The following is a 26,286-nucleotide window of genomic DNA, read 5'->3' on the forward strand; positions in this document are numbered from 1 at the left end:
TACCAATTAATCACTTGCAACAGGATATGGAAATGGGAATACCAAATCTACCTAGAATAACACGAGAAGATCTTATTGTATCTTTCAGATATATTATCTAGGATTCTTTAGTTAGATAATCATTAGGCGTAATCACTATTTTTCCTATATAAGCTTGGCTTGTCAATAAAACGCAAGATTGCTTGAACGCCGTAGAACTTGATATAAGTTTTCAGAATTTTCAAAAACAACCTGTAATTATTTAATTTTTTTAAGAAACCCATTTACAAAACTAAGTCAGTAACAAAAAGTCACGTACACAAGTTTATCCCAATCACAAAACATCTGTATTGCTTTGTTAAGACAAGACTGTTTATGCAATTGAGAGAAAATGAAAAGATTCAAAGTCTTGTCTTGAAAAATCAATCTTTGTTCAACATAAACTAAGTTTCAAGTCTACAGAAACCCAAGGAAAAACCAGCAAAAATATAAAAGATAGAACCATGTGGAGTTTAAATAGTTCAAGATCATGCATTAAGAAATGTCTTTTCAGATCATAATAAAGAAGCACTAGCAACTGAGGACCTCTGTTCTTTCAAGTCTCTTCCTTGATCTTCTTCTTCGCAACCAAGTTCCATAAAGCAGAGTTCAAAGCAGAGGATGTCAACAAGGAAGCTCTCATCAGACTCATTGCCTGATTTAGATACTAAGTTAGTCAAGAAATCAAGGGAAAGCAAGTAAAATTGTATTACTAGAGAAAGAATAATGCTACCTCGGCTTCACGGATGCTTATTACTTGCACCTCCAGATCATCAGCCTGAATCTGCAACTTCTTCAGAAGGCAAATAGATGTGCTCAAGGAATTCCTAGGTGTGATTACCAGATCATCTGTAACTGTAAACCTTGTTCCTCTCTTCACAAACCCACTTCCATTCTCTGACTGGACTTTACCACGAGATTTTGGATCAATCAAAGTCACAGGAACTAGTCTGTCCTTTCGATAGAGCAGAGTCCTATCAGGATCTGTGGTCAGACTATAGTCAGGTTGGCGAGGATTGGAATTCCTGTAACGGTAGTAAACCGGTGGTTCTTCAGTGGTGATGCCAGACAACTGCTTCTGACATTTATAGTAATAAGGAAGCACGCATTTGGAAGCTGTTTGATCAACAACACTCAAGTCTTTGAAGCTTCTGCGGAGATTTCCAATGCACCCTAAATTAATATCACATACAAATTCCAGAGGGACAGCCAGGAAAGTGAAGAGAAGATCAACAAAGTCTTCTCCACATTCAACATATAAAACCTTCATGTCCTGCTTCCTTACTATTGCATCCAACTGCAAAGTAAATTCTATTCCTTCATCATCTGTTTTTACCTTCACACCTGGACTCAAAAGCTTCTGTATGTCCCTCACATCGTGTTGACTTTGCTTCTTCAAGAAAGTGTTTGTCAAAGGAGTATTTGAAAAGATAATATTCTCCAGAAGAGTAAGAATCTATTTAACACACCACCAAATTATTTTAAAAAAAGGTCAGTACCCTTTAGAAGCAGACTGGAGACCAATATCAAGAAACTGTTGAAGAAAGAAGATACCTCTTGGAGACCAACATCAAGAAACTGTTCACCAAGCTTACTAACATCAGAACAACCTAGACGATTGAGCGTTTTCAAGACGAGACCAGTAGAACCAACAGAGACAACAAAGTCGTCGGTGATGATGAATGAAGACCTGCCTTTGACAAATACTCCATCAACACCATCTTGTATTACTTGATCTTCTTCAGATATTTCAATTTTCTGGTCCATCAACTCTCCACAGACACACTCAGAGCCGCTAAAATTGCTGCAACAGTTGCATTCTGAGAACGAAGAGCACTTAAAGTAGTTGAGATCATCATCAACAGGGTTGATGTTGAGCTTCAGCCTTTTGCAGTGGATCTCCTTCACACTCCTTGGATTAAGCCACATCTCCTGACAAGCTTCAGTCTCGAAATTGTCAATCCCCACCTCCGCAGCGCTTTTGTAGAGGTTGCTAAAACAGCCAATATTGTCAGATTTTCGATTCTTCTCGATCAATCTGACAATGGTGCCCATCGGTAGCGTCAGAAAACTGAAGAGCACATCGACAAAGTCTCTATCAGCCTCAGCCAAAAAGACCTTGTTCTTCTCTTCATCAATTAAAAGTCTCAAAGTAAACTTGGGATCTTCTGAAACTTCTTCAGCCATCAAACAATATCAACGAGAAAAATAGCAAAAATTCTATGAGTCACAAGTATAGGACCTGACCCTCGTCTCGTATATATATTAGTTCCCGAAGGCTCCATCTATCTTTTAAGAGGAATACTAATTGCTGCACCAATAGCTAAGAGCCGAAACACTTTAAACCCAAGAACCATTAAAAAGCAAACCTTTTGAGCTTCCCCTTGATTTCGAATTTATTGAGAGTCTCTTTGTCAAAACTTTTGGGAATTTGTGATTTAATTAAAACTCAAAAATCAATCCTTCAACCGTTTCGATTGAATCACTAATTCCCAAAAGGTTTGAATTTTGAATCAAATCACTTTTCCTCCATTGATGCATCACTTAGCCACCTTTTTAAAACTGAAAGAGACTGAACCTGATTCGTCTACTGTAACTTGTTTTTTTAAAACTAAATTGGGCACACGTTTTATGATGTTGTTAAAGATAACCCCGATACTTAATTTAATTTTTGCAAATAAACCCCTTTTCTCAAACTAGCTCAACTCAAAGTACAGAAGAGTAACTGAAACAATTAGAGGCTAATCAGACGATTAAACAAAAGTCGATGTCCCAAAAAAAATCTAACTGAATTACTGAAACATTTAAGATGCTAAACAAAAAGATTAATTCCCTAGTGATCAAATCTAGCTAGGTCTGTCTCTGTCTCAAGTTTCGGCTTCTTGAAAAACCGGCTTTGAGGAGCACTTGTTGAAGCTGATTCTATAGCTAGCAGGCTAGTGCTCAAGGCAGTGGATGTCACCATTGAAGCTCCCACTAATCTGATGGCTTGCAGCAAATACACACATATATATATATATATAGGATGATCCTTGTATGTTGTTATTTGGATAAAAATATGTATGTTGGAGTCAAATTAAACAAGAATCTTTTTGACAAAGCTTTTTTACCTCTTCTTTTGTCATATTGATCACTCGGATTTCGACATCATCAAGTCGGGTCTGTTTCTCCTTTAAGAATCCAATGGTTGAGGTTGAGTTCGAAGGAGTAATGATCAGATCGTCCGTCACCATGAACTTTGTCCCTCTCTTCACAAATCCACTTGATTCACCAGTCTCATTGCCTTCCGTTTTCGGATCTATCGAAGTCACAGGAACGAGTTTATCCCAATCATACACAAGTCGCTTACCAGAGTTTTCAGACAAACAGTACTCTCTGAAATGATCCACAGAGAAGGATACAAAACGGTAATAAGTTGGTGGCTGATGGGTTGTGACAACATCACTTAGAAGCTGCTTCTGACACTTGTAGTAATGAGGAAGAACACATTTAAAAGCTGAACCGGAATCATCAAAACTCAATTCCTTAAAGCTTTTGCACAAGTTTTCAATGCATCCAAGGGTAACTCCGCTGCCCGAGATTTCCCATACAGATTCAAGAGGCATTGCAAGAAAAGAAAAGAGAAGATTAACAAAGTCTTCACCACATTCAACATACAGAATGTTCCCTTCCTCTTTCCTAACATATATGCATTCAGCGTTATCGTTTGATCACCACCTTTTGATTCTTCCTCTCTATCTTCACTGGGAGATGGACTCTGCGTTTTATGAGTCCTCTTCATACCACGTGTGCTTTTCTTTTTCAGAAATGTATCGCTCAATGGAGTATCCGATGTGAACATACACTCCAGCAAAGTCGCTACCTAAAACATTTAACTGGCTTAAAGAACATGGAGGGTAAAGTCTAGTAGCAGTAGAAGAAGAAGAAGAAACATACCTCTTGGAGATTAACCTCGAGAATCACCTCAACCAACTTATCGCAATCTGCATAGCCAAGATCTTTAAGAACATGAAGTGTTGAGCCAACAGAGTTAACTTGCACTTTCAAATCATCAGTGATGATGAATGAAGTATGACCACTCTTCACAAATACTCCACCTTCAACACCTTTTCCTACGCTTCCTCGTCCACTTTCTCCTTGGCACTGAATCACTTCATCCATCAAATTCCCACAGATACACCTCGAGGTATTAAAATTGCTATACCCTTTGCTACATTGTCCGCTTCTCACAAACATAGGGCACATGAAACACTTGGTAGCCTCGGAATCATCTACCCTCAGCTTAACCTTTTGACATTTCTCCTGATTCAAACTCCCAGGATACAAAAGCATTTGCTTGCAAGCTTCAGTACTGAAATGCTTCATGCCCATACTCACAACACTTCCATAGATGTTGTTGAAACAACCTATGGCTACTGAATGAGACTTCTGATGCATCTCCAGCAATCTAACGATTGTTCCCAAAGGCAAAGTCGAAAAGCTAAAAAGTATATCGACGAAATCTTTACCGGACTCAGCGAATACAACTTTCTTCTTCTCTTCATCTATGAGTAGTTTCAAGCTTATCACCGAGTTCTCCAAATCACCTGACATGTTTCGATTTACAGAATCTGCATTGAATACATTTCAAAATCAATCAATCAAGATAGTCCCCAAAATCAGAGCCATGATTGAGAGACAAAATTCGCATCGAAACAGTTAAAAAGGTAAGATCTTTACAAAAAAAAAAGAAAAAAACAATCTTTGATCTGATAGATTATGAACAGAAGCGAAAACGAACAAGGCGGGTTCTGTTTATTATATATGTGCTAAAATCACAATAAGACTAAACAATTAACAGAAACATCAGAAGAAGATATAGACTAATGTCACAAAACAAGAACGGGTTTGTTTCGATTAGAGACAGCGGAAACTGCAAACAGATCAATTCCTGGGAAAAAAAAAACTTGCCGTTGTAGATTCTCGAGATAATCAAACAAAACAAGAGGGAAACGAAAGATTGTACCTTTTCAGCTAAATTTCTTCCTCTTTGGTTATGATTTGACAGTGATTTGGGCAATTCTCTTCTCTCGATAGGCAGTTTTAGGGCTTCTAAACAGTGATGAACACTCGAGCGGGAACATATTGTTAATTAAAAATGGTTTAACTTTAAACCGTTCAAATTTTAATAATTTAACAAAATATTGAAGATACCAGACCAGAGTGACCATGATGTTTAACAAGATTGGTAGATTAATAAATATTCTTCTTAAACCTCTCTCATTTTGTATATTTAGTTTCTAATATTTTTTTAAAAACTTTTAAATCCATTAAAAAAAAAAGTTTTTAAAACAAATAATATGAATTTGAATGCTAAATGAACTTAATAATGTGAAAACAAATTGAACTTATGGAATCTCTAACGATCAATGATGACGGGATCCAAAATCTGGTTAGTTTCACATTATTTTGTTGATTTAACATTCTAATATATTTTGTTTCTTTTTAAAACCATTAAAATCTATGGGGAAAAAGACTTATTTACAAATGCTAAAAAATTAACATAACAATGTGGATACATATTGGACTTGTCGAATCTCTAATGATCAATGATTATGTCAAATAACAGGATCCAAAATCCCGTTAGTTCTCACATCATTTTGTTGATTTAACATTCTAATTTATTTTGTAAACAACTTTAAAATCCATGAAAAAAAAACAAAAAAAAAAACTCTACTTATTAGCATTCTAATATTTTTCAAAAACATGAAAATCCACGGAAAAACAAAACTTCTTACAAATAATAGGAACTTGAATACTAAATTAACAAAACAATGTGAATACAGATTGGACTTATGGAATCTCTAATGATCAAAGACTATGTCGAATGACGGGATCCAAAATCGGGCTAGTTTCACATCCTATTGCAAATTCTAATTCAAGTTCCTATTGTAAAAAAAGAAAATAATAATAATAATAATAATAATGAAAGTAATAAAAATAAATAAAATATGTGGGTGAAAAAAGTATTAGGGGAACAAAATAAGATGGGACAGAAATTGACCTCAGTATTTTCATGGGGTTGCAAGGAGAGAAGGAGTGGATTTGGGAACCCGAGATTTGAGGAAGGAGATTGTTGTAATTGTAAGCTATGGAAGAGTACCCATGTCATGTCATGAGGACGGCCTCTTGCTCTTGGCGCAGTTATTAGAGTAGACTAGGAGATTTCGATTTCTTGATTCCACCGTAAAATAAGGAACTAGGTTAGCTAGTTGTGCTTTGACTTTATATTTGACACCAAAGCAGCTTTTAAATCCATCATCATCTCATTCATTCATGTTTTTTCTGTAAGAAAAACCTGAGATTAAATCAATCATAAAGTGATATAACACATACTAATATTTAGTACTAATTACTAAGATCTGCACAGAAAAAAAAAACTCAGGGAAAAATTTGATGTATTAATAAAAAAACTCACCGTACATAGCAATTAAGAACATGGGAGGCTTAAGGTAAGGATCCGGTAAAAATAAGGAGAAAGTTCGTCATTGAACTGGAAACACGACCTGAGGCTGGGATGATGACCCCAAACGTACTTGTGGAAACCCTAAGCCTGTAATTGCAGTTGCAGAATCCATTACGTAAAACGAATCGTTCTGCAAATATAAAAAACAAGAATATATATCATTGTTACGAATTGGAAGAAGTAGGAATATGTAAGAGAGGATTGAGTCTATGCAGACGACGAAAAAATATGGAAGAGAGGATCAGAGATTAGAAAGAAGATGGTACCGTGTTTGTAGTTTGCTGTAGAGATGAAAAACAGAGAGAATACGCATCAGAGATGGTGGTATAGTACATATAATAAGCATCAGAGAAGAGACTCCTCCTTGACCTTGTTATCAAATTCAAAAACAGATAACAAAAGGAAACAAGTCGCGGACTCGTTGTTATAAATTACTCAACGCGCATCTCTCTTGCTTAGAAAAATGTAATTTCTTTTGTTACCGTTGTGATCAGTTTCCTTTTATTTATTTATTTACTTACATATGTAATAAAAGTAGTATTAATTGTTTTGCATAATAATAATATGGGCACAGTAATATCATTGTTACTGTTACTAATAACAAATTAAAAAAATAAAGGAAACAATTGAACCCAAAAAATTACACAACGCAACTCTCTTTACTTTTTTAAAAAAAAGTAATTGTTTTGTTACCGATGTGATCAATTTCCTTTTTTTTTTTTTTTTTTTTATCTCATGAATATTACGTAAACTCTCCTTACTCGTCTCTTCTTCTCCACCGAGATGTTCTACGATCTATCATCTGTCCGTCTTCATTCAATCCAGAACAATCTCAGAGTCTGGTTTCGAGGATGGCTTTAGAGAATCATCGTCCGGCGATGAAGAAGATCAAATTAAAAGAATCTACGTCACATCACGTCTGGTGCGGAGAGAGCTACAGAATGGGCTTGCGTCTGAGCTTCGCTATTGGGCTTTGGTTTACACCAAGAGAATCATCGTCCGACGATGAAGAAATTTTTAGTCCATTTTGATTTTAATTAATAATTTAAAATATACAGTAACCGGCGTTATATGGGCTTTTTATGGGTCCAATTCAAACCGGATTGAGAGCCACAATAACGGCGTCGCTTTGCTGAGTTCTTCTCTGAAAGAAGACTAAGAAGAACATTACCCAGAAATTCAAGTGAAGAAAGAAGAGACCAAATTGAGAGAGCTTTCAAAGTTTCCATTTTTTTTTTCCCTCAGTCGAAATCAAATTGAGTCTCTCTCTCTCTCTCTCTCTCTCTCTCTCTCTCTCTCTCTCTCTCTCTCTCTCTCTCTCTCTCTTATCAAAATGGTTGTTCACCGGATAATACCTTTCAGAATCTCCCGCGTAAAAGACCCTCTCACTCGATTCAGACCTCTCAAAACCTTGACAACATCTTCATCACCCTCTCCCGAATTCGAACCCTCTTCTTCTTCAACTTCGTCTTCGGATTCAGATTCAGATTCGTTCTTGGTAGAGAAGATTTGTTCCAGTCTGAAGCAAGGTAACAATAATAATAATGCCGCTTCTTTGAGAAATCAGCTAATTCGATTAAACCCTTTAGCCGTCGTTGAGGTTTTGTACCGCTGCCGCAATGATTTGAGTCTAGGTCAAAGGTTCATTTATCAATTAGGGTTTAACTTTCCGAATTTCAAGCATACGTCTTTGTCTTTAAGCGCAATGATTCATGTTCTGGTGAGAAGTGGGAGATTGTCGGATGCTCAGAGTTGTCTTCTTAGGATGATTAGGAGGAGTGGTGTTTCTAGGGCAGAGATTGTGAATTCCTTGGTTTCTACGTATAGTACTTGTGGTTCGAATGATTCGGTTTTCGATTTGTTGATTAGGACCTATGTTCAGGCTAGAAAGCTTAGAGAAGCACTTGAGGCTTTTACATTGCTGAGAAGCAAAGGTTATACTGTTTCCATCGATGCTTGTAATGCTCTTATGGGAAGCTTGGTGAGGGTTGGGTGGGTTGAATTGGCTTGGGGAGTTTATCAGGAGATTTCTCGGAGTGGTGTTGGTATGAATGTTTATACTCTCAATATCATGGTTAATGCTCTGTGCAAAGATGGTAAAATGGAAAAAATTGGAACTTTTTTATCAGAAGTGCAAGAGAAGGGAGTTTATCCGGATATTGTAACATATAATACATTGATTAGCGCCTACTCTAGTAAAGGTCTCATGGAAGAGGCATTTGAGTCGATGGATGCTATGCCGAGCAAAGGGTTTAGTCCTGGTGTTTATACTTATAATACTGTTATAAATGGGCTGTGTAAGCATGGGAAATACGAGAGAGCCAAGGAAGCTTTCGCTGAGATGTTGAGATCCGGGTTGAGTCCTGACTCCACTACCTACAGATCGTTGCTTATGGAGGCATGTAAGAAGGGAGATGCAGTCGAAACGGAGAAGATTTTCAGTGATATGAGATCTAGGGATATTGTTCCGGATCTGGTTTGTTTTAGCTCGATGATGAGTCTTTTTGCTAGGAGTGGAAATCTAGAAAAGGCGTTAGTGTATTTTAACAGTGTGAAGGATGCTGGTCTGATTCCTGACAATGTGATGTACACCATTCTTATCCAAGGGTATTGTAAAAAAGGTATGATCTCTGAAGCTATGAATTTGAGAGATGAAATGCTTCGGCAGGGTTGTGCTATGGATGTTGTGACCTACAACACCATTTTGCATGGGTTATGCAAACGGAAAATGTTGAGGGAAGCTGATAAATTGTTCAACGAAATGACCGAAAGGGGTTTGTTTCCAGATTCTTACACTTTAACCATACTGATTGATGGACACTGTAAGCTCGGAAATCTGCAAAACGCAATGGAGCTTTTTAGAAAGATGAAGGAAAAGAGAATCAAATTCGATGTTGTGACGTACAACACGCTGTTAGATGGGTTTGGTAAAGTAGGCGATATCGACACAGCGAAAGAGATATGGGCAGATATGGTATCAAGAGAGATACTTCCCACTCCAATATCTTACAGCATTATGGTTAACGCTTTGTGCAGTAAAGGCCATCTTTCTGAGGCATTTCGAGTTTGGGATGAAATGATCAGTAAAAGTATAAAGCCAACGGTTATGATTTGTAACTCTATGATAAAGGGATATTGCCGCTCTGGTAATGCTTCAGATGGAGAAAGCTTTTTGGAGAAGATGATCTCAGAAGGATTTGTGCCGGATTGCATCAGTTACAACACATTGATATACGGTTTTGTCAAAGAAGAAAACATGAGCAAAGCTTTTGGTTTGGTGAAGAAGATGGAGGAGAAGCAAGGAGGATTAGTAGTGCCTGATGTCTTTACATACAATTCGATCTTACATGGGTTTTGTAGACAAAATCAAATGAAAGAAGCAGAGGTTGTGCTGCGGAAGATGATCGAAAGAGGTGTAGAACCTGATAGGTCAACGTATACTTCTCTGATCAATGGATTTGTTTCTCAAGATAACTTAACAGAGGCATTTAGGTTTCACGATGAGATGTTGCAGAGAGGATTCTCCCCTGATGATCAATTCTGAATCTTGCTGAGTTCTGTGGCGATTACTCTACGTACTTATATTGAGTTGACATCGATGCGTTTTGGTCAAAGGACCAGAGGTAGTAGTGAGTGTTACTGCAGAAGCACAAGGAAATTGATTTTCTTGAATAGCAAAATGGTCCCCGTACTTTATAACATTTCATATTAGACCTCAGTTTCTTGTAATCCATCATTTTAGTCATTCATAGCATTCCTTTTTTTTTTGGGAATTCCCAAATTTTGTTTTACGTACTTAGTCAAATATTTTTTTGTATCAATACGTAAGTAAATATATGAAAGTTAAAACTTTGGTGTCATGGTTGTTTGTTTAAACTCTTAATCATTCTCGTAGTACAACAATATATGTACCAAGGAAGAATCAAGAATGGTTGTAATCAAATTGAAAAGTAGAACTAACAAAAAATGTGCTTCGGCTAAAACGACATGTCGGCGGTGTCGGTGGGGACGGTCCTGACGGAGAACAAGAATAACACTCCGTACGCGTTAGTTCTTTATCTAGCAGACGTGAGTTGTATTGTATAGATAGCAGACAAAAATATATTCTACTTCTCAATCATATTTAAGAATAAAAGAATAATTTTAGAAATACTTTTGAAATTTCGTCTACTTTGAAAAGTCAGATTCATTGAAGGACTTTAAAACATTCAAATGTATATGAGAATTGTTAATTATTATTACATACTGTATGTAGCTTTATCCGACATCCGTATATGAGTTCATTTAGATACATTTTTTAAATAAAATTAGCTATATCAACAATTATAAATCAATTACTGTGCATATCCTTGTGATATACGAAAATTTGATACGAATTAAGAATCGGAATTATGACATATATAGAATTTGCCAACCCTAACAACAACCATCCCAACTACGAACCTTAGTTTTCAGGTGTAGGTGAGAGACATTGACTTCCCCAAATATATAAAAGTGGAGAGACTTGAGACTTCCACCTAAATGGCGCGTGGCCACCCACTCGCAACCTCTTTCTATGATTCGCTAATATAAAATAAAATATATTAAACACGTTTTGACATTTACATACATATAACTCACATATGTGTTTGTGTTTGTCTCGATATAATTTTGCGTCTAGCGAATGAGTCAGTCAATTTTGAGTCTCATCATTAAGTCCAATTTTTAAAAGCGTGTTATGATATCGACTAAAAGTCCAATGGTAGTGGTGAGTCTGGTCTGGTCCCTTTTGAGTTTTTGACGTCACCGGAGTTAGAACGCCACTTCCTCTTCTGTTCTTTTAAATATTAAAAAAAATTATATATCATTTCTTTCGGAGAATCGGTTTATGAGACAAGAGAATGATATGGTCTTTGAGAACGTGGGTCGCGGTTCGGAGTTTTATGGTCTTGAGACCACCAGAAAATAATGTTGGACTGTGGATTAATCTTCCACTAAACTTTAATTAATGATAGGTAATTTGTTTGGTTGGCTTTTAATTGTTTTAAAGTCCATCATCTTAGGTACGTTACCATCTTAGTTCAAATGCTACATTACCGGTTGATGGATATTATTAATGTTTATTAGTTTCTTATACATAACGTTTTCCTACGATGAGCTTTAGAAGTTAAATTACATCAAAACGCACTACAACAAATATGCACATTGTTAACCAGAGAAAAACGCTATCATAGGTCTTTGATAGCGTTTTCATGAGCGCTGTTTTAGGGCACTGTTATTATATGTACCCCATATACAATAGCACTTATTACGTATGCTATGTTATAAAAATATAACATAGCTTTAAGAAATTGCTATATTATCAAGATCATAATTTTGAAAAAATTTATACAACATTTGTTTTTTCGTGCTATGTTATAGTTTTATAGCATAGCTCTAATAAACTGCTGTATTATCAAGATTATAATTTTGCAAAAATTTATACAATATTTAATTTTTCGTGCTATGTTATACATATCTAATATAGCTGTTGCGAAATGCTGTTTTATCTTGTTTACTGTGCTATGGTATATTCTTTTATCATAACGTTTACCTGTACTTTTATAGCATTTTCTGATATGTGATTATAGCACACATAACCTGTTTTATAAAATCTCATAAAATCTGATTAATAAACGTCTCAGATCCAAAATACATAACAAAAGTCTCAAGAACATCAGTTTACCATCAAAGTCTCAAGAACATCCAAAATAAACAAGCAATCTCAAGTACTTAACAACATCTATCCACACTTTAACTGCATTAGAACCCAAGCGAGTAAAGTGAACCTTATGTTCTGGATCATTTGTTCCCCATCGTCCTTCAGCCACAACCCTATTCTTTTCAGTTAAATCCATCAACTTGCACTTCTTATTCTCCTTGGAAATAACTTTATTAATGCGCTGCCATGTTTACAATATAAACCATCAGTCATCATATAATTAACAAAAACAACTTCATAACATATGAAAACACTTACTGGAGACTTCCTGAGAGGAGACTGTGATGGTAAAGTATTCTTTATTGGTGATATTGGACCCGTTGCATCATCAACAGGAGACTCAGAACCAGATGCAGACTTAGAAGACATAGATGCAGATTTGGCCTGCGATGCAGCCTTTGAAGCTGTTGCTGAAGTTTTGGACTCTGTAGCAGACTTAGAAGCTGTGGCTGCAGACTTGGCCTTTGATGCAGACAAAGAAGCATGTGATGTAGCATTCTGACCAGTTGGAGTTGAGGGATTTTCAAAATCAACCTTACTCAGGGGCCAAGATACGTAAGCCATCAAACAGTCCTCAAGAAATGACATTTCAGCTGTAGGTCTCCATAGTGATGTATCAGGCTGCTTTACTGAATCCACAAATACTTTAACTGCTTTTGGTCCAAGAGGAATTCCGTTAACCAACGCACTTGGTTCTTGTGTCTCCCAACGCCCCTCAGCAACAATGACGTCACCCTTAGACAAATCCAATAGTTTACATTTGTTTCCTTGTATACCCTGTTAAACACAATCAGTAAACAAATCCAATATAATTAATTAGCATTATAGACAGGGGTAATACATTGCTAACACATTGCTAGAAATTATAAATACCATAGGGGCAATGTCTTCCATTTGGATGTTGTTGTCTACCAGTCTACACTTATCAGTTGGCCATGCGATTATATGTCCAACAGCTTCTTTCATATGAAAGATCTTTTGTGCAGGTCTCCATAGAAATGCATCTGGTTTATATGCAGCTTCAACTAACACTTTGAGATCATAAGGCCTCCACATGCTGTTCTGTTGCTACAGGTTGGGCCTCCACAGTACAAATAAACTCAGGTTCGTCATCATCCTTAGACTTTCTCTTTCTTTTTCCTCCACCCTTCTTCCCTCCAACCTTCTTTTTAGTTCCACCCATTTTAATTCACCTGCGTAAACAGAAAATTAATCACTTAGAACAGAAACTTAATCACGTAGAACTTATATAATAGAATACATCATAAAATCTACAACATTCAACAAACATCAACCATAAACAAAAACATATATATATATATATATATATATATATATATATAAATGAATCAAGAATCTACTCTTGCACATATATGCCTTCACAATCAGATCTAGCATATTCAGCTTCATCCATTTCAGTATCCATGTCAACATCTACTGGCAATGGACCAATTATATCTGCATTTCCAGACTGAACATCTTCTTTACTATATCTTCTTGAAGCACCTCTCATAACAACAGACCAACTTGATCCATCTTCACTTGAATAAAATACTTGCTTTGCTTGAGATGCTAGAATATACGGATCCTTCTGAAAGCTTACTTGGCTCTGATTTAAGTTAACAAGTGTGAACCCATCTTCCACTTTAACTCCATTACCTTTTACTGCCCAGTTACATCTAAATATCGGCACATAGAACACATGGTAGTCCAACAATATGATGTCAGTAATTCTCCCATAATATGACACCAAATCAACTACTTGTGAAGTATCCTTAGCACTAGATCTACACATAGCCGTTGCCTCATAATAAACACCACTGTTCTGACTCTGCCTTTCAAGTGAGTATGTGTGAAAACGTTGTCCATTAACTATATAACCAGTATAGGACCTTGCAGTACACCGTGGACCATATGCTAGCCATTTAACTATGTCTTCATGTCCATCAGAAGTAATAGATATCTACAAAATTAAACAGACTAATCAAAATTATGAATGAGTCTACTATAGATTTATAAACAGACTCATCAAATTCATAACTTTACTCACCTGTCCTTTTAACCAAGCAGCAAAATTCTTAGAATGCATAGACCATAAATATGTTGCATCACGTCTACACCTTGGATTTGAGTCTTGTAGATATTGCAAATGCATACTACCAAATGCTACTGGATGTCGAAGTTTTCCAGAATCTACTGGATGTCGAAGTTTTCCATCAGTGCTCTTGTTAGTGTAATGCCACCGTAAGTCCTTAGCCATGTCCTCTGATCTGAACATTCTCTTCAGCCTTGGTATAATTGGAAAATATCTTAATACTTTCTGTGGGACACCTTTCTTTACCTCATTAGTCCGCTTATTAGTCTTCCACCGTGAAGCATTACATTTGGGACATTTATCAAGCTTCTTTAACTTCTTTCTGAAGAGGCAGCAATCATTAACACATGCGTCGATCTTTTCATATCCCATATGAAAGCTCTTTAAAAATTTCTTGACATCATACAATGATGTGTGAAAGACATTACCATCTGGCAACATGCTTGGCAATGTCTGAAGCAGTTCATTGAAGCTCTTATCCGACCAGCCATTATGTGTCTTAATCCTAAACAAAGTCACAATAGCCGATAACTTGCTGTGGTTTGAACAGCTAGGGTATAGTGGGGTTTCAGCATCCCGGATCTTTGCAAGGAACTCATCCTCTTGTTGGTCCTCACCCTCTGCAATCTCACTTAAGTCGCCCACAGGTTGGTCAGCTAAGTCACCTCTAAAAGCCAACTCTTGATCAAAAAATTCAGCAGCTTTATATAACTCAAAAACTTCCTCATTCCACTGAGTTGGTTTACTTTGAAATTCATCTACTGACTTCACATCTCCATGATGATACCAATCACTATGCACCTTGTATGCCTCATCCATCCCTCTTATTACAAGATGCTCAACCACAACACTGTTTAACTGTCGTACTACATTACGACAGTCTTTACAAGGACATATTATCATTTCTATGTCACCTAAAGCCGCAGACACATCCCTTACAAATTTCCAAGCTCCACTTTTATAACCAGGATCAGCTCTTCAATGGATAATTAAAGAAAAAAATCATAACTAAAAGAACATCTTAAAGTATCCAAACCCAAAATAAAACCTAATTATGAAATATAATTCCTTACCTGCATAGATGCACCCATGCCTTGTCCAACATTATATGTTATAATATAAATTTTAACCTTTATAGATAAAATAGAGATACATATTATACAAAGCTCACATTAAGCAACAATTCAGACAATACTGCACTACTTCAGACACATACAGATGCTCTTAAACCAATATCTAACTGTGTAAAATCTCACTAATCTAATCACTATTTATACGAATCAGACTCAAAGGACAAAACATAGCAATCACCAATATTCGTGTGTAATAATAATGTTTAACTATTGGTTGAGTGATACTAACCTGTTGTGTGAGTACAGAGAAATGAGAAGCTTCAGTTCCCCAACATTTCAATCACCAACACTTGGGAAAAAAAAAAAATCGTTCAGTTTATGAAGGCGCAAATACTCAAATCCAAAAGCTATTTTTGAGTCAAATCTGTAAATAATCGAACCCTAACAAAACAGATGGATTCGAAACTCCACATTCTCAAAATCTGTAAATAATCGAACCCTAAAAAACAGATAACGAAATAAATCTAGATAAATCGAACCCTAACAAAACAGATAACTAAATCTGACCCTTATCGAAATCAAAAGCTGTTTGAAATCACAAATAATCGAAACAAATAACGAAATTAGGAGGAAGAAGAAAGACATGCCTCAAAAATGGATTCGAGCTATCAATTGCGATGGATATGGAGATTTAGGGCGAAATTGGGGCTTTTCACAAACGGCGAAATTGGGGCTTTTCACAAACGGCGATAAAACTGAAGAATTGATAAGAAATTTAGAAGAATTTGAGCACACACAGAGAATTTAGAAGAAGAAATCTTCTTAGGTTGAGCTTAGGTTGTAACGAGAGAGAGAGAGAGAGTGTGTCGAGTTTTTGGGTTTTTTTTTATTTGGCGATTAAGTGAATAATTTCACTAAGTATTGGCGGACAAAAGTCACTTTTGTTTCCCGCTACATAATTTTCCTATCATAGCGTTAATAAGATGCTATTAAAAAGTAAGCGAAAAAAAATCTCATCTTTCATAGCAGTGACGGAAAATGAGCTATATCCGTCTGCTATCAATGTACATATTTGTTGTAGTGACGTCTTTTTATATTTAGGATATTCATGAGAATACACGTCAAGGATTTTAGCCACATTGTATAATTATTTTCATAATTCACGTCAAATTTAAGCTGGGGCTCGTGTTAGTATATGAAACATATACGCAACAGCTATTTAAGTTTTGTGGTGATCAGAAAAAAAAAGATGTGTCTATTTTACAAAGTACATGAAGATGACTAGTTGATTTCCATCACTTGAGTTCGAAATTCTATATATATATATATATATATATATATATATATATATATCAGTTATTTTCTAATATAGGTCTAAACTTTTAGACACAAAACGCATCTGAGCTAGCCATGATTTATACCGTTTAGCAAATTAGCAATAGAATTATAATTCGAACTGAGAAGTAAAATAAGTAATCAAAAACTGTGATACTACTACTATCTCAATAAGTAATCCCATATTGATACTACTACTATCTCAATAAGTAATCCCATATTGATACTACTACAGTACTACTATCTCAAAAGGTTCAACTGATCATAATAATTATTTTTTATGTAACTTGATGGAACTCCAACGGTTACAAAAGTAAGTGGGTTGTATATATTTTTAATTAAACGTATAATAAACAAGTCAGTCTTCTACAGACGTGTCTATTTGTTATTGAGAATCTTGGAATTGCCACGTCCCCTGTTTAGTTCGCACATAGTTGGAGGGTATAACAAATATACAGTTCTTATGATCTCTTGTAAAAAAAAAGCTCTATGAAAAACGGAATAAATCGTATACTAGTCCATTTAGTTTTTGTATAGTAGTATTTGAATGTTATTCGGTATGGGCATCATATGAAATTAAATTATGAATCAAAGATCTAATAAGAGAAAAGGGACGTAGGAAGAGGACAAAGCAATTTGGGAAATCGAGGAACGTTCGAATTTATCCTAAAGGCCTTTTCGCTTTTAATACTCAGAACTTACATAAAGGCCATCATTGTACCTTATATTGTTTTCACATGTATATTTGCCATAATCTTCTTTCTTCATCTTTTTAATTTTCTGCACCATTTCAAGGGTTTTTTTTATTTTTTTATTTATTTTTTTTTTCAAGCGATTTTCCTTCAAGGGAATAAATATGACAACGTTCATTTTTTCTTATAAGACAAACGGATTATGATTTATTAATGTCACTATATAATATGGAACCGTATGATCTGTATACGAAAAGAAACATTAACTGTTTAATTATTAGCTACACGTAACCTAATCTCTCTAGCGTATTAGTTTTTCTACTATGTTCTTAGAAAGGAAAAGATAAATGCGTGATAAGTAGTGTGACGGGCTAACTTAACTAATTGTTGAATAAAGTAACAAAACTAACTAGCTAGTAAAGCTACTGATCTTATTTAAACTGGTCCTTTTTCTAGAATTCTGACATTAAGAAATAAGGATAATTTACTGCATCATAAACACACTTGCTATTTTAATGTATAGTTTTATTAATGGAATTGGTCAGTCTCTACGTAAGCTACTCTAGTGAGTCACAGTATTGGTTAATAAAACACTTCAACCTAAAAAAAGATCGTTGACATAAATATTTCACAATCTGATGAATTTAAAATCCATACTTAATTTGGAAGGCCTTTGAACACTCCAATTTAACCCGTTTATGGATATATAAACTGAGTGCTGTTTAGATTTACACATTAAACAGTAAAAATACATTACAACTACTACTCGTTTCTGTTTTATACAGAGTACAAAATTTTCAGTAGGTTTAGTATATCTAAATACGGTTTACTGAATCCAACAGAAGAAGAAGTACGGTTTACTGAATCCAACAGAAGAAGAAGAGTAGTTATGAATGGAAATAATAGTAAGATTCTTTTGTTTTTATGGTACGGTGGTTTACTTGTATAGTTATATACAAAATATTAATATAATGATCTTATCTAGGTTATCGCAATAATTATCTTTAACTAAATCTAGATATCTATCAAATAAAGAGATTTCACTTATAATGAAAACTGTTTGTTATATTGTACAAAACAAACTATATTTATATTTAGCCGACGTGCAAACAATTGACTTATGCATATTTAATTAAAAAATAAAACGAAATCTAAAACAGTAAGAAATCTCAAATTTAATAATCAACAAATCACAAGTATGCAAATTTATTGCTATCTAAATTCTACGTGTCTAGTTTGGCAAATACAACGAATATTATTATTAACCAATCCAATATCATTAAAATATAGATGATATTAAATAAATATCTGTAATTATCATTTACATCTCGAGACGTTATCAACCAAAACAAATAAATACACTATTTTGATACTTTTAGAAAAAACATTTTTCAAGTAGATAAAAATTATTTACTTATTTAGAGATGTTTTTTTTTTCATCAAAAGAAATTTATTCAGAATAAAATTTGTCAAAATATAAAGGTTCCATTAACAATAAATGAGCTACCTCATTGAGAGATGTAACCTTAATATACAACTAGAAAAAAGAAAAAAAGAATCGACAAATAAATTGTGAAGGTTTTTTCTAGGAACTTTAGTAGCAAGTTTCGTAGTTGTATAAGGACAGTTTTACATATGAATTATAGAAAACTCCAAATAACAAAGAAGCATAAAAAGACTTTTATATTCGACAAACAAAAATAAAACGACTTTTGTATTAGACAAAATTAAAACGACTTTTTAGCTTTAGAGCTCATATATATATATTCGACCCAAAATATATTTGGAGAAGCAAAGAGAGAGAGGAAAAAAAAAAAAAAAAACGAGAGAGATTGTTTTTGTCTGCTCGGCCTGAGATCACGCTAAGTTATATTTAAGGGTGAGAGAGAGAGAGACGAAGAAACAATAGAGAGAGAGAGATTACATCATTTGATTCCTAAATATCATTTTTTTTTTTCATTCATTGTTAAAAAATTCCCCTGTTTTTTTCCCGGTGGCCACATGTCAGTCGGCGTTCCGGTGAACCCTTCGAGCAGCAGCCAATTACCGGCGGCGCCAACAACAACAACAACAAGACGGCGCGTAGCTGATTCACAAGAAGATCATTGCACCGTCGGAGTAGGAGGAAACGCAGTCGTTTACATCCCAGAAGAGGAAGAAACCGCCACAAGCTGCGGCGGAGGAGGATCGTTGTCGTCGTCGTGTTGTCCAAGTGGTTCCCACCACAATTACGTCGTCGGGTTCTTGTCTCTCCGTAAATTCAGGCTCGTGTGGATGCTTATGGTTGAGAACAAATCTCAATGGACGGCTGGGATTGGTCGTAACATGAGATCGGCGACAAATCTTGGCCGTTTGATTCTAATTCTATTGTCCATCCTTGTATTCACTTTCTTCCTCATCGTTGCTATCTCCGGACGACGGCAAAGACACGTGGACAAACATGAGTTCATCGTTTCTATACATCCCAGACCAACGATTGAGAAGATCATTAGAGAAGAAGAATCATCCAGTTCTTTCCAAGTCCTCCTTCCAAAAACAAGATCGGTAAGTTCATATTTCATCAAACAGAGTCAAGAAAATAAAGTTTTTATTTCCGCGTTTTTTTTGTTTTCCCGGAAAAAACAAAAAAAAAAAAACAGAACCCATGTTTACGATTCTGTTCGTGTCGACAAAAATTCGGAGGTGAATCTAAATTAAAAGAATATATATATTTTCTTTATTTATCAGTGGATTAGTTTTTCGTAGAAGGATTTTTCTAAAGTTCGTTAAAGAATTTTTTAAAATAATATATTTTTAACAAAATACGAAGTCATCGTGGGTCTGCTCCATTCGTCATTGAATTTTCTAGCAGTTGACTTGGTTTATTTTTAGTTGTTGTTTTAATAAACTAATCCAATACTACTACTTTTACACTAGCTAAATCAACTTTAGCTTTTAAAGATTAACTAGTGTACGTTGGCCCATTGGGCTTATTCATCATTAATCATGTGTCTCGTTTCATTTTGTGAACTAATTTTGCTTTGTTCCCCAATAGATCCCAGAGATTTGGAATCAACCAGAGACTGGGAACTATCAGAAATGCATGGCTCGTCCTAAGAACCAAAGTAAGTTTCCTCAATTCTTCTCTTCAATTCCCGGGGATAAAAGAAAACAAGAGAAACTTTAGACCTAATAATCGGGTTTTTTTTTTTTTTTTTTGGTTTAGAACCAATCAAGAAAACTAATGGGTACCTTCTTGTTCACGCCAATGGGGGTTTGAATCAGATGAGAACTGGTGTAAGTTTCTCTTTCTTTTTCTGCTTTATGTTTCCAGCTTACGATTAGATTTTCTCGTATCCTCAATTTATTTCTTCTTTACAGATATGTGATATGGTCGCTATAGCTAAAATCATGAACGCAACTCTTGTTCTTCCGTTTCTTGACCATTCATCTTTCTGGAGTGATCCTAGGTAAACCACCATCATCAATTCATCATCATATCATCAGTTCAACATCATATCATAAACTAATCAAGCTCTGTATCCATCCTCTTCTCAGCACGTTTAAGGACATTTTTGACTGGAAACATTTCATCAAAGCACTAGCACAAGATGTCCAAATTGTCGAGTATTTACCTCAAGAATTTGCTTCCATTAAGCCTCTTGAAAAGAATCCTGTGTCCTGGTCCAAGGTAAACCTTTGTCAACTTCTCTGTTTTCTCTTTAGGTTATTAAGCAATTTTAACTAACTCTGTAATGGTTTTTATTGCTGGTAGTCGAGTTATTACAGAAACTCAATCGCCAAGTTACTGAAGAAGCATAAGGTGATTGTATTCAATCACACTGATTCTCGGCTAGCGAACAACAGTCCACCTCCTTCGATCCAGCGGCTTAGATGTCACGCAAACTATGAAGCTCTTCGTTACTCTGAAGAAATAGAGAATCTAAGCAATGTTCTCTCTTCAAGACTTAGAGAAAACAACGAACCCTACCTTGCTCTTCACTTGCGGTAAGAGTTACCACTATTACTCCCTCTCTCTCTTTCTAATGAATGAAGCTGAGAATCATCTATTAATCGAGTTTTGCCTTTTGCCTTATAGGTATGAGAAAGACATGTTGGCATTTACCGGATGCAACCACAGTCTATCCCATGAAGAATCGGTTGATCTTGAGAAGATGAGGTATAGTATTCCGCACTGGAAAGAAAAAGTAATCAATGGTACAGAACGGCGTCTTGAAGGTAATTGCCCTATGACGCCGCGTGAAGCTGCTGTGTTCCTCAAGGCAATGGGGTTTCCTTCGACAACGAAGATCTACATTGTCGCAGGAAAGATCTACGGCCAGAAGAGTATGACTGCATTCCACGAAGAGTTCCCAAACGTTTTCTTTCACTCTACATTGGCCACCGAGGAAGAGCTTTCGACTATTAAACCTTACCAGAACAGATTAGCTGCTCTTGATTACAATTTAGCACTCGAAAGCGATGTTTTTGCTTATACTTATGATGGAAACATGGCGAAAGCGGTTCAGGGTCACCGGAGATTCGAAGAGTTTAGAAAAACGATCAATCCCGATAGGTACGGTATATCTAACTTGCGTGAAAAGAAACCCTTTTCCGTACTTAAGACTGACATTTTAGGGTGGGTTTTTCAGGCACAGGTTCGTGAGATTGATTGATAGGCTCGATGCGGGACTTATATCGTGGAAAGATTTCTCGTCGAAGGTTAAGAAACTGCATCAGAATAGAGTAGGAGCACCGTATCTTAGGCGGCCAGGAAAGGCAGGCCCAAAGTTGGAGGAGAATTTCTATGCTAACCCTCTTCCAGGTTGCTTGTGCGATACGTCTGAGGAGCAAACCGGCCTTAACCGGTTTGAAAGACCAAGTATACGAGCACAATCTCTGAGATAAAAGGGTAGAACGATTTTTATTCATTGCATTATACGCACATGCACAACGGGAACACACAAGTTTTGATTTTTCTTTTCTGTTCAATTGTAGATTAGGGTTTTTTTATTTAAGTATTCTAACTGTAGTAGGAAATTAGAGAGAAATATAAGCAAGATTTGTAAACTCAGCTACCAAATACGAATCATTGCTTATACAAACATGAGTACATTCATTTTAACCCACTTAATTAGAAGCAATGACTTCGAAAAATTAAATTCGAAATCTGCTTACAGCAATGATGAATCTCTAGATTGAGAGGAAGGGGACCACGGGAGACACTACACATTCCACTGTTACTCTCCTCTCACTTTCTTATCGGTCAAGACAGAGAAAAGACACAGAGAAAGATGTCTGAAAGTGGCAACTGATTATAAATGCATTTTGTAGAATTCACGAGAATCCCTTTGCTTTCTTTTTTGGAACAAACTCTCTCCTACTTCAATACCTTCACGTCTCCTTTTGTGTCCTCAAATGAGTAAGAAAACAAAGAAGAAGAAGAAGACAATTTAACATTAATCAAGATTTTTTAATTAATACATATATTGTAAGATTCTAACATGTGAAAACTTATCTCACCAATTCTGCAACTAACAAAAAAAACAAACAGAAGAAGATGGAGAAGGACACCAGAATTTACATTACAAACAACAAAGACAAAAACAACATTCTAAAAAAAGACCACCAAACTCTTTATCATACTGATACTACTTCTTCCCTTCTTCTTCAGCAGCATCTGTTTTCATCACAACGATATCAGATTTTTCATTAGCACATTCCTCAGGAACTATCGCCATTGACTGCCTATTACCGCATATCGTCCAAAGGTATAACGCTAACATCGCTCCTAAAGTTCCACAAACCGCACCTAAAACCAATGCACCAAGCATTCTCCATATACATCTGCTTTTACCCTTAACTTCCACCGTCTTCTCCCCCTCCTTAACAGTCTTGGAAACTTCATCTGGATCAAGCGGCTGTGAGTGAATCCTCATCGAAGGATGTCTCAGTTTAAAGCTCCATGAATGGAGATAATGTGGCCTAGAAGAGTTCCCGTTTGCAGAGGTTAAACCAACCACGAACTTCCCATCTCTCCATATCTTAGCCAAGTCTACTGAGTAAGAGACAAATGGATCGATCGGCTTCAAGGCAGTAGATAGACTCACACGAACCTCTATTCTCTTTGAACTCGCCTCATAATCAATCCAACAATTCAATTTCTTCTCTCCATTGAATTGGTCACCTAAAGATGATAACTTTCTAATTTTACCAGATTCAGGTTTACCAACTAAGATCCCTACACGATTCCCTTTCTTGGAGATACCAAACGCAACAGCAACAACCTTGTGTTGCAATAAGAACCCTAGACCAGATGAACTACTGTTATTACCCTTTCTACCAAACGACCTAAGATCCAAACCAGTTGGAACCATTACGAAAGCCAGGACAGCACCAATCTCATTAGCCATCAAAAACGAGAAACTAGTCGAGAATGATCCGGAAAAGTTTCTCTCTTTACCTTGAAACAGTCTGATGGGTTGCTTGTAAACGACTCGCCCTTCACTTCGACTCACTGAGTCAGTCAATTGAATCGATGGACCGCCATCAACAAGCTTCGAATCTCCAAACAGAGCAACGTTCTCGTCGAAGCTTGGAGATTTCACAAACCCATTAAACAAAAACGAGGGATTTGCATCTGCAGCAGCCATTGTTTGGTAAATCTCGAAGCAGCATAAAACGAACAGAAAACCTAGGGTTTTGAGCACCGCCATAGCTGAAATTGGGATTGAGCTTCAAGAAATCAAAGTGAAGGAGCTCTCTGTGTTTCTTCTTCTTCTTCTTCTTTCTAGATGGAATATTTAGGATTCTTGAATGAGTTCCAGTTTTCAAGAATTTAGGGTTTTTATTTTTAATTGAAGTGTGTGGATTTTGGTTGAAGAGGAGGAGAAGGGAATTAAATAAGAATTAAAGTCATCTTCTTTGGAGGAACCTTGATTCGCTCTCAAACACACTCTCAGTGGTTTGCTGAGTAAGGTAAAAAACTAAAAAAAATAAAAACTCAATTAATGCGATCTCTGTTCTTATACCCACTTCTTTTATCTTCTCTCTTTCGTAGCCCCCATGTTCTAGATTGTGACATTTTAGCCCCACTCTCTCTATTTTAAAAAAAAAACTAAAATCTAATCAATAGGTGTAAAGACAATTGTTAAATCAAAACATCGTATTCGAGAATTATGATGTTACAATAAGATTAGGTCATAACCTTTTTTATTTTGGATAGTGCAAAAGAAATCAGATTTATTGTCCATTGAAAAAAGGAAATAGAAAAAATGTGGGGTTTAAGATAATTAAGGTGAAATTGTTGGCGGAAAGAAGAAGATGGAATCTAAAAAAGGATCTCGTATCCTCTCTTATTATTTTAGTGGGTTAATTAGTGGACAACCATTGATTATGTTTATGTTACCGAATTTATTTATTTCAAAATGCTTTATAAGTTCAAAATTAAGAATGACAACCATTGATTATGTTTATGTTACCGAATTTATTTATTTCAAAATGCTTTATAGGTTCAAAATTAAGAATTTAAAGAACAAAAAAGATAAAATGAAATGCCCATAAATATAACAACATGCTAGTGGCTTTGTCCGTCGTTGAGTTCAAAATGCTCGCATAGGCAAAGTTTCGGTATTTTTTTTTCATTTAATGCGAAATGGTACAATGATTAAAACCATAGTATAAAAAGAACTCGTTATCAAATATGCTGCATAGGACGAATCTATATAACCAGTAAACCACAGTTAGTGGAACCTCTCTTGCAAGGTTGAAAGAGAGCGACTTCAACTCTAAAAGAACCTTCTCCTTTGGCAGCATCTTGTTTATCTTATTTTACAGTGTCTTTTTTTTTTTTTTAAAGTTTCTTTACATTCTCTGCTCAGAAACAATTCTAGATTTTTCCAACTACTGTATATGTTATTCGGTGTCTTAATGCTAAAATATTAGTAATTATTGAAAACTATGGTTTATTTTAAACTATATATCCACATATTGTCACATGCAGCCTAATAATTAAATAAGTACAATAATATGTGAGTGGAGGAGGAAGGAAATCAATGTTTCATAATCACTATTAGCATCGTCACAAGAAAAAATGAAATGAATTAAATCTGTGCATCACATATTAGTTAATTCATGAAAATTAGTAATCACGACTATATGTTTATGAGTTTTAGTGACAATTCTTTCTATGGAATGCTTAAGAATTTTCAATAAAATCTACGTGCTATACTGTTATTCGTTCGTTTAACTTTTGATATATATAAAAAAAAAAAAAAACTTTTGCGAGTTCATAATTGATGATGTTTAAGAGATGCATGAACTCCTTGCGAGTTGATTCTACTGTTGTATATAGTATTATTTTGTGGAGAGATACTCTTTTTTTTTTAAATTTACTACTATAGTCTATATAGAGCTTTTGTCAGTTTTGGTGATATTTTGCAAGTTATAGACGAGTTATTCTTCTAGTTTACGTATGCATACTGAAACGAATAACCCTCGGCATTTGGGTACCCGTTTGGGTTCGGGTATTTCGGTAAAGGAGTTCTAGAACTTATTCGGATATTTTTTAGTATTCGGGTCGGATCTGGGTTCGAATCAGATTTGGGTTCAAATCGGTTCGAATACCCGAATTCAATCCGAAATTAAGTAAACCAAACTCAATTTCATTCAATAATCAGGAATTAGTGTATTGACCATCGATGCTTCTCACTGGCCAAACACATAACACACGAGTTTGTTGTTTTTTTTTTTTTCTCATATCATTCTTATACTAATTGTTTTGACTGAGAATTTGAGATGAACTAAGTTTCTTCTTCTAATTGTCCATCTTCTCAATCTCTTTCTAAATT

The 26,286-nt window shown here is 35.5% G+C and overlaps 5 protein-coding genes and 1 pseudogene across 6 annotated transcripts; 2 read left to right on the forward strand and 4 right to left on the reverse strand.

The window, feature by feature from the left end:
- Positions 1 to 375: 375 nt before the first annotated feature.
- LOC104734192 (uncharacterized) lies at positions 376 to 2,617 on the reverse strand. The gene is made up of 3 exons (XM_010453719.3): positions 1,573 to 2,617; positions 752 to 1,474; positions 376 to 673 (listed from the first exon to the last, which is right to left on the reverse strand). Exons 1-3 carry the CDS (start codon positions 2,203 to 2,205, stop codon positions 575 to 577), a joined length of 1,455 nt encoding a protein of 484 aa, XP_010452021.1. The 5' UTR covers positions 2,206 to 2,617; the 3' UTR covers positions 376 to 574.
- A 353-nt stretch (positions 2,618 to 2,970) lies between these two features.
- LOC104734193 (uncharacterized) lies at positions 2,971 to 4,624 on the reverse strand (annotated as a pseudogene). The gene is made up of 2 exons (XR_015577627.1): positions 3,955 to 4,624; positions 2,971 to 3,880 (listed from the first exon to the last, which is right to left on the reverse strand). The product of XR_015577627.1 is annotated as an uncharacterized LOC104734193 (transcript).
- Positions 4,625 to 7,641: 3,017 nt separating this feature from the next.
- On the forward strand, positions 7,642 to 10,383 carry LOC104734194 (uncharacterized). The gene has a single exon (XM_087481511.1). It carries the CDS (start codon positions 7,857 to 7,859, stop codon positions 10,065 to 10,067), a length of 2,211 nt encoding a protein of 736 aa, XP_087337637.1. The 5' UTR covers positions 7,642 to 7,856; the 3' UTR covers positions 10,068 to 10,383.
- Positions 10,384 to 13,564: 3,181 nt separating this feature from the next.
- Positions 13,565 to 14,523, reverse strand: LOC147929078 (uncharacterized). The gene is made up of 2 exons (XM_087481246.1): positions 14,314 to 14,523; positions 13,565 to 14,226 (listed from the first exon to the last, which is right to left on the reverse strand). Exons 1-2 carry the CDS (start codon positions 14,521 to 14,523, stop codon positions 13,621 to 13,623), a joined length of 816 nt encoding a protein of 271 aa, XP_087337372.1. The 3' UTR covers positions 13,565 to 13,620.
- A 4,463-nt stretch (positions 14,524 to 18,986) lies between these two features.
- Positions 18,987 to 22,542, forward strand: LOC104734195 (protein FRIABLE 1). Its single transcript, XM_087481512.1, has 8 exons — positions 18,987 to 20,002; positions 20,493 to 20,562; positions 20,664 to 20,734; positions 20,819 to 20,907; positions 20,996 to 21,128; positions 21,213 to 21,445; positions 21,537 to 22,013; positions 22,090 to 22,542. Exons 1-8 carry the CDS (start codon positions 19,460 to 19,462, stop codon positions 22,343 to 22,345), a joined length of 1,872 nt encoding a protein of 623 aa, XP_087337638.1. The 5' UTR covers positions 18,987 to 19,459; the 3' UTR covers positions 22,346 to 22,542.
- Positions 22,543 to 22,876: 334 nt separating this feature from the next.
- Positions 22,877 to 24,445, reverse strand: LOC104734197 (L-type lectin-domain containing receptor kinase IV.2). The gene has a single exon (XM_010453725.2). It carries the CDS (start codon positions 24,151 to 24,153, stop codon positions 23,089 to 23,091), a length of 1,065 nt encoding a protein of 354 aa, XP_010452027.1. The 5' UTR covers positions 24,154 to 24,445; the 3' UTR covers positions 22,877 to 23,088.
- Between the last annotated feature and the right edge of the window lie 1,841 nt (positions 24,446 to 26,286).

This window comes from Camelina sativa, chromosome 13 (assembly GCF_030686135.1).
Source record: "Camelina sativa cultivar CO46 ecotype springtype chromosome 13, ASM3068613v1".
Lineage (NCBI taxonomy): Eukaryota > Viridiplantae > Streptophyta > Magnoliopsida > Brassicales > Brassicaceae > Camelina > Camelina sativa.

Bases quoted from the DNA above. Each gene is read 5' to 3' on its own strand.
- LOC104734192 (XM_010453719.3), bottom strand. From the start codon at position 2,205: ATGGCTGAAGAAGTTTCAGAAGATCCCAAGTTTACTTTGAGACTTTTA. The intron at 1,475-1,572 runs GTATCTTCTTTC...TGTGTTAAATAG, and splicing joins TTGATGTTGGTCTCCAAGAG to ATTCTTACTCTTCTGGAGAA. The intron at 674-751 runs GTAGCATTATTC...TATCTAAATCAG, and splicing joins TAAGCATCCGTGAAGCCGAG to GCAATGAGTCTGATGAGAGC.
- LOC104734194 (XM_087481511.1), top strand. From the start codon at position 7,857: ATGGTTGTTCACCGGATAATACCTTTCAGAATCTCCCGCGTAAAAGAC.
- LOC147929078 (XM_087481246.1), bottom strand. From the start codon at position 14,523: ATGGCTAAGGACTTACGGTGGCATTACACTAACAAGAGCACTGATGGA. The intron at 14,227-14,313 runs GTGAGTAAAGTT...TTAATTTTGTAG, and splicing joins CTGCTTGGTTAAAAGGACAG to ATATCTATTACTTCTGATGG.
- LOC104734195 (XM_087481512.1), top strand. From the start codon at position 19,460: ATGTCAGTCGGCGTTCCGGTGAACCCTTCGAGCAGCAGCCAATTACCG. The intron at 20,563-20,663 runs GTAAGTTTCCTC...TTTTTGGTTTAG, and splicing joins GGCTCGTCCTAAGAACCAAA to AACCAATCAAGAAAACTAAT. The intron at 22,014-22,089 runs GTACGGTATATC...TGGGTTTTTCAG, and splicing joins AAAACGATCAATCCCGATAG to GCACAGGTTCGTGAGATTGA.
- LOC104734197 (XM_010453725.2), bottom strand. From the start codon at position 24,153: ATGGCGGTGCTCAAAACCCTAGGTTTTCTGTTCGTTTTATGCTGCTTC.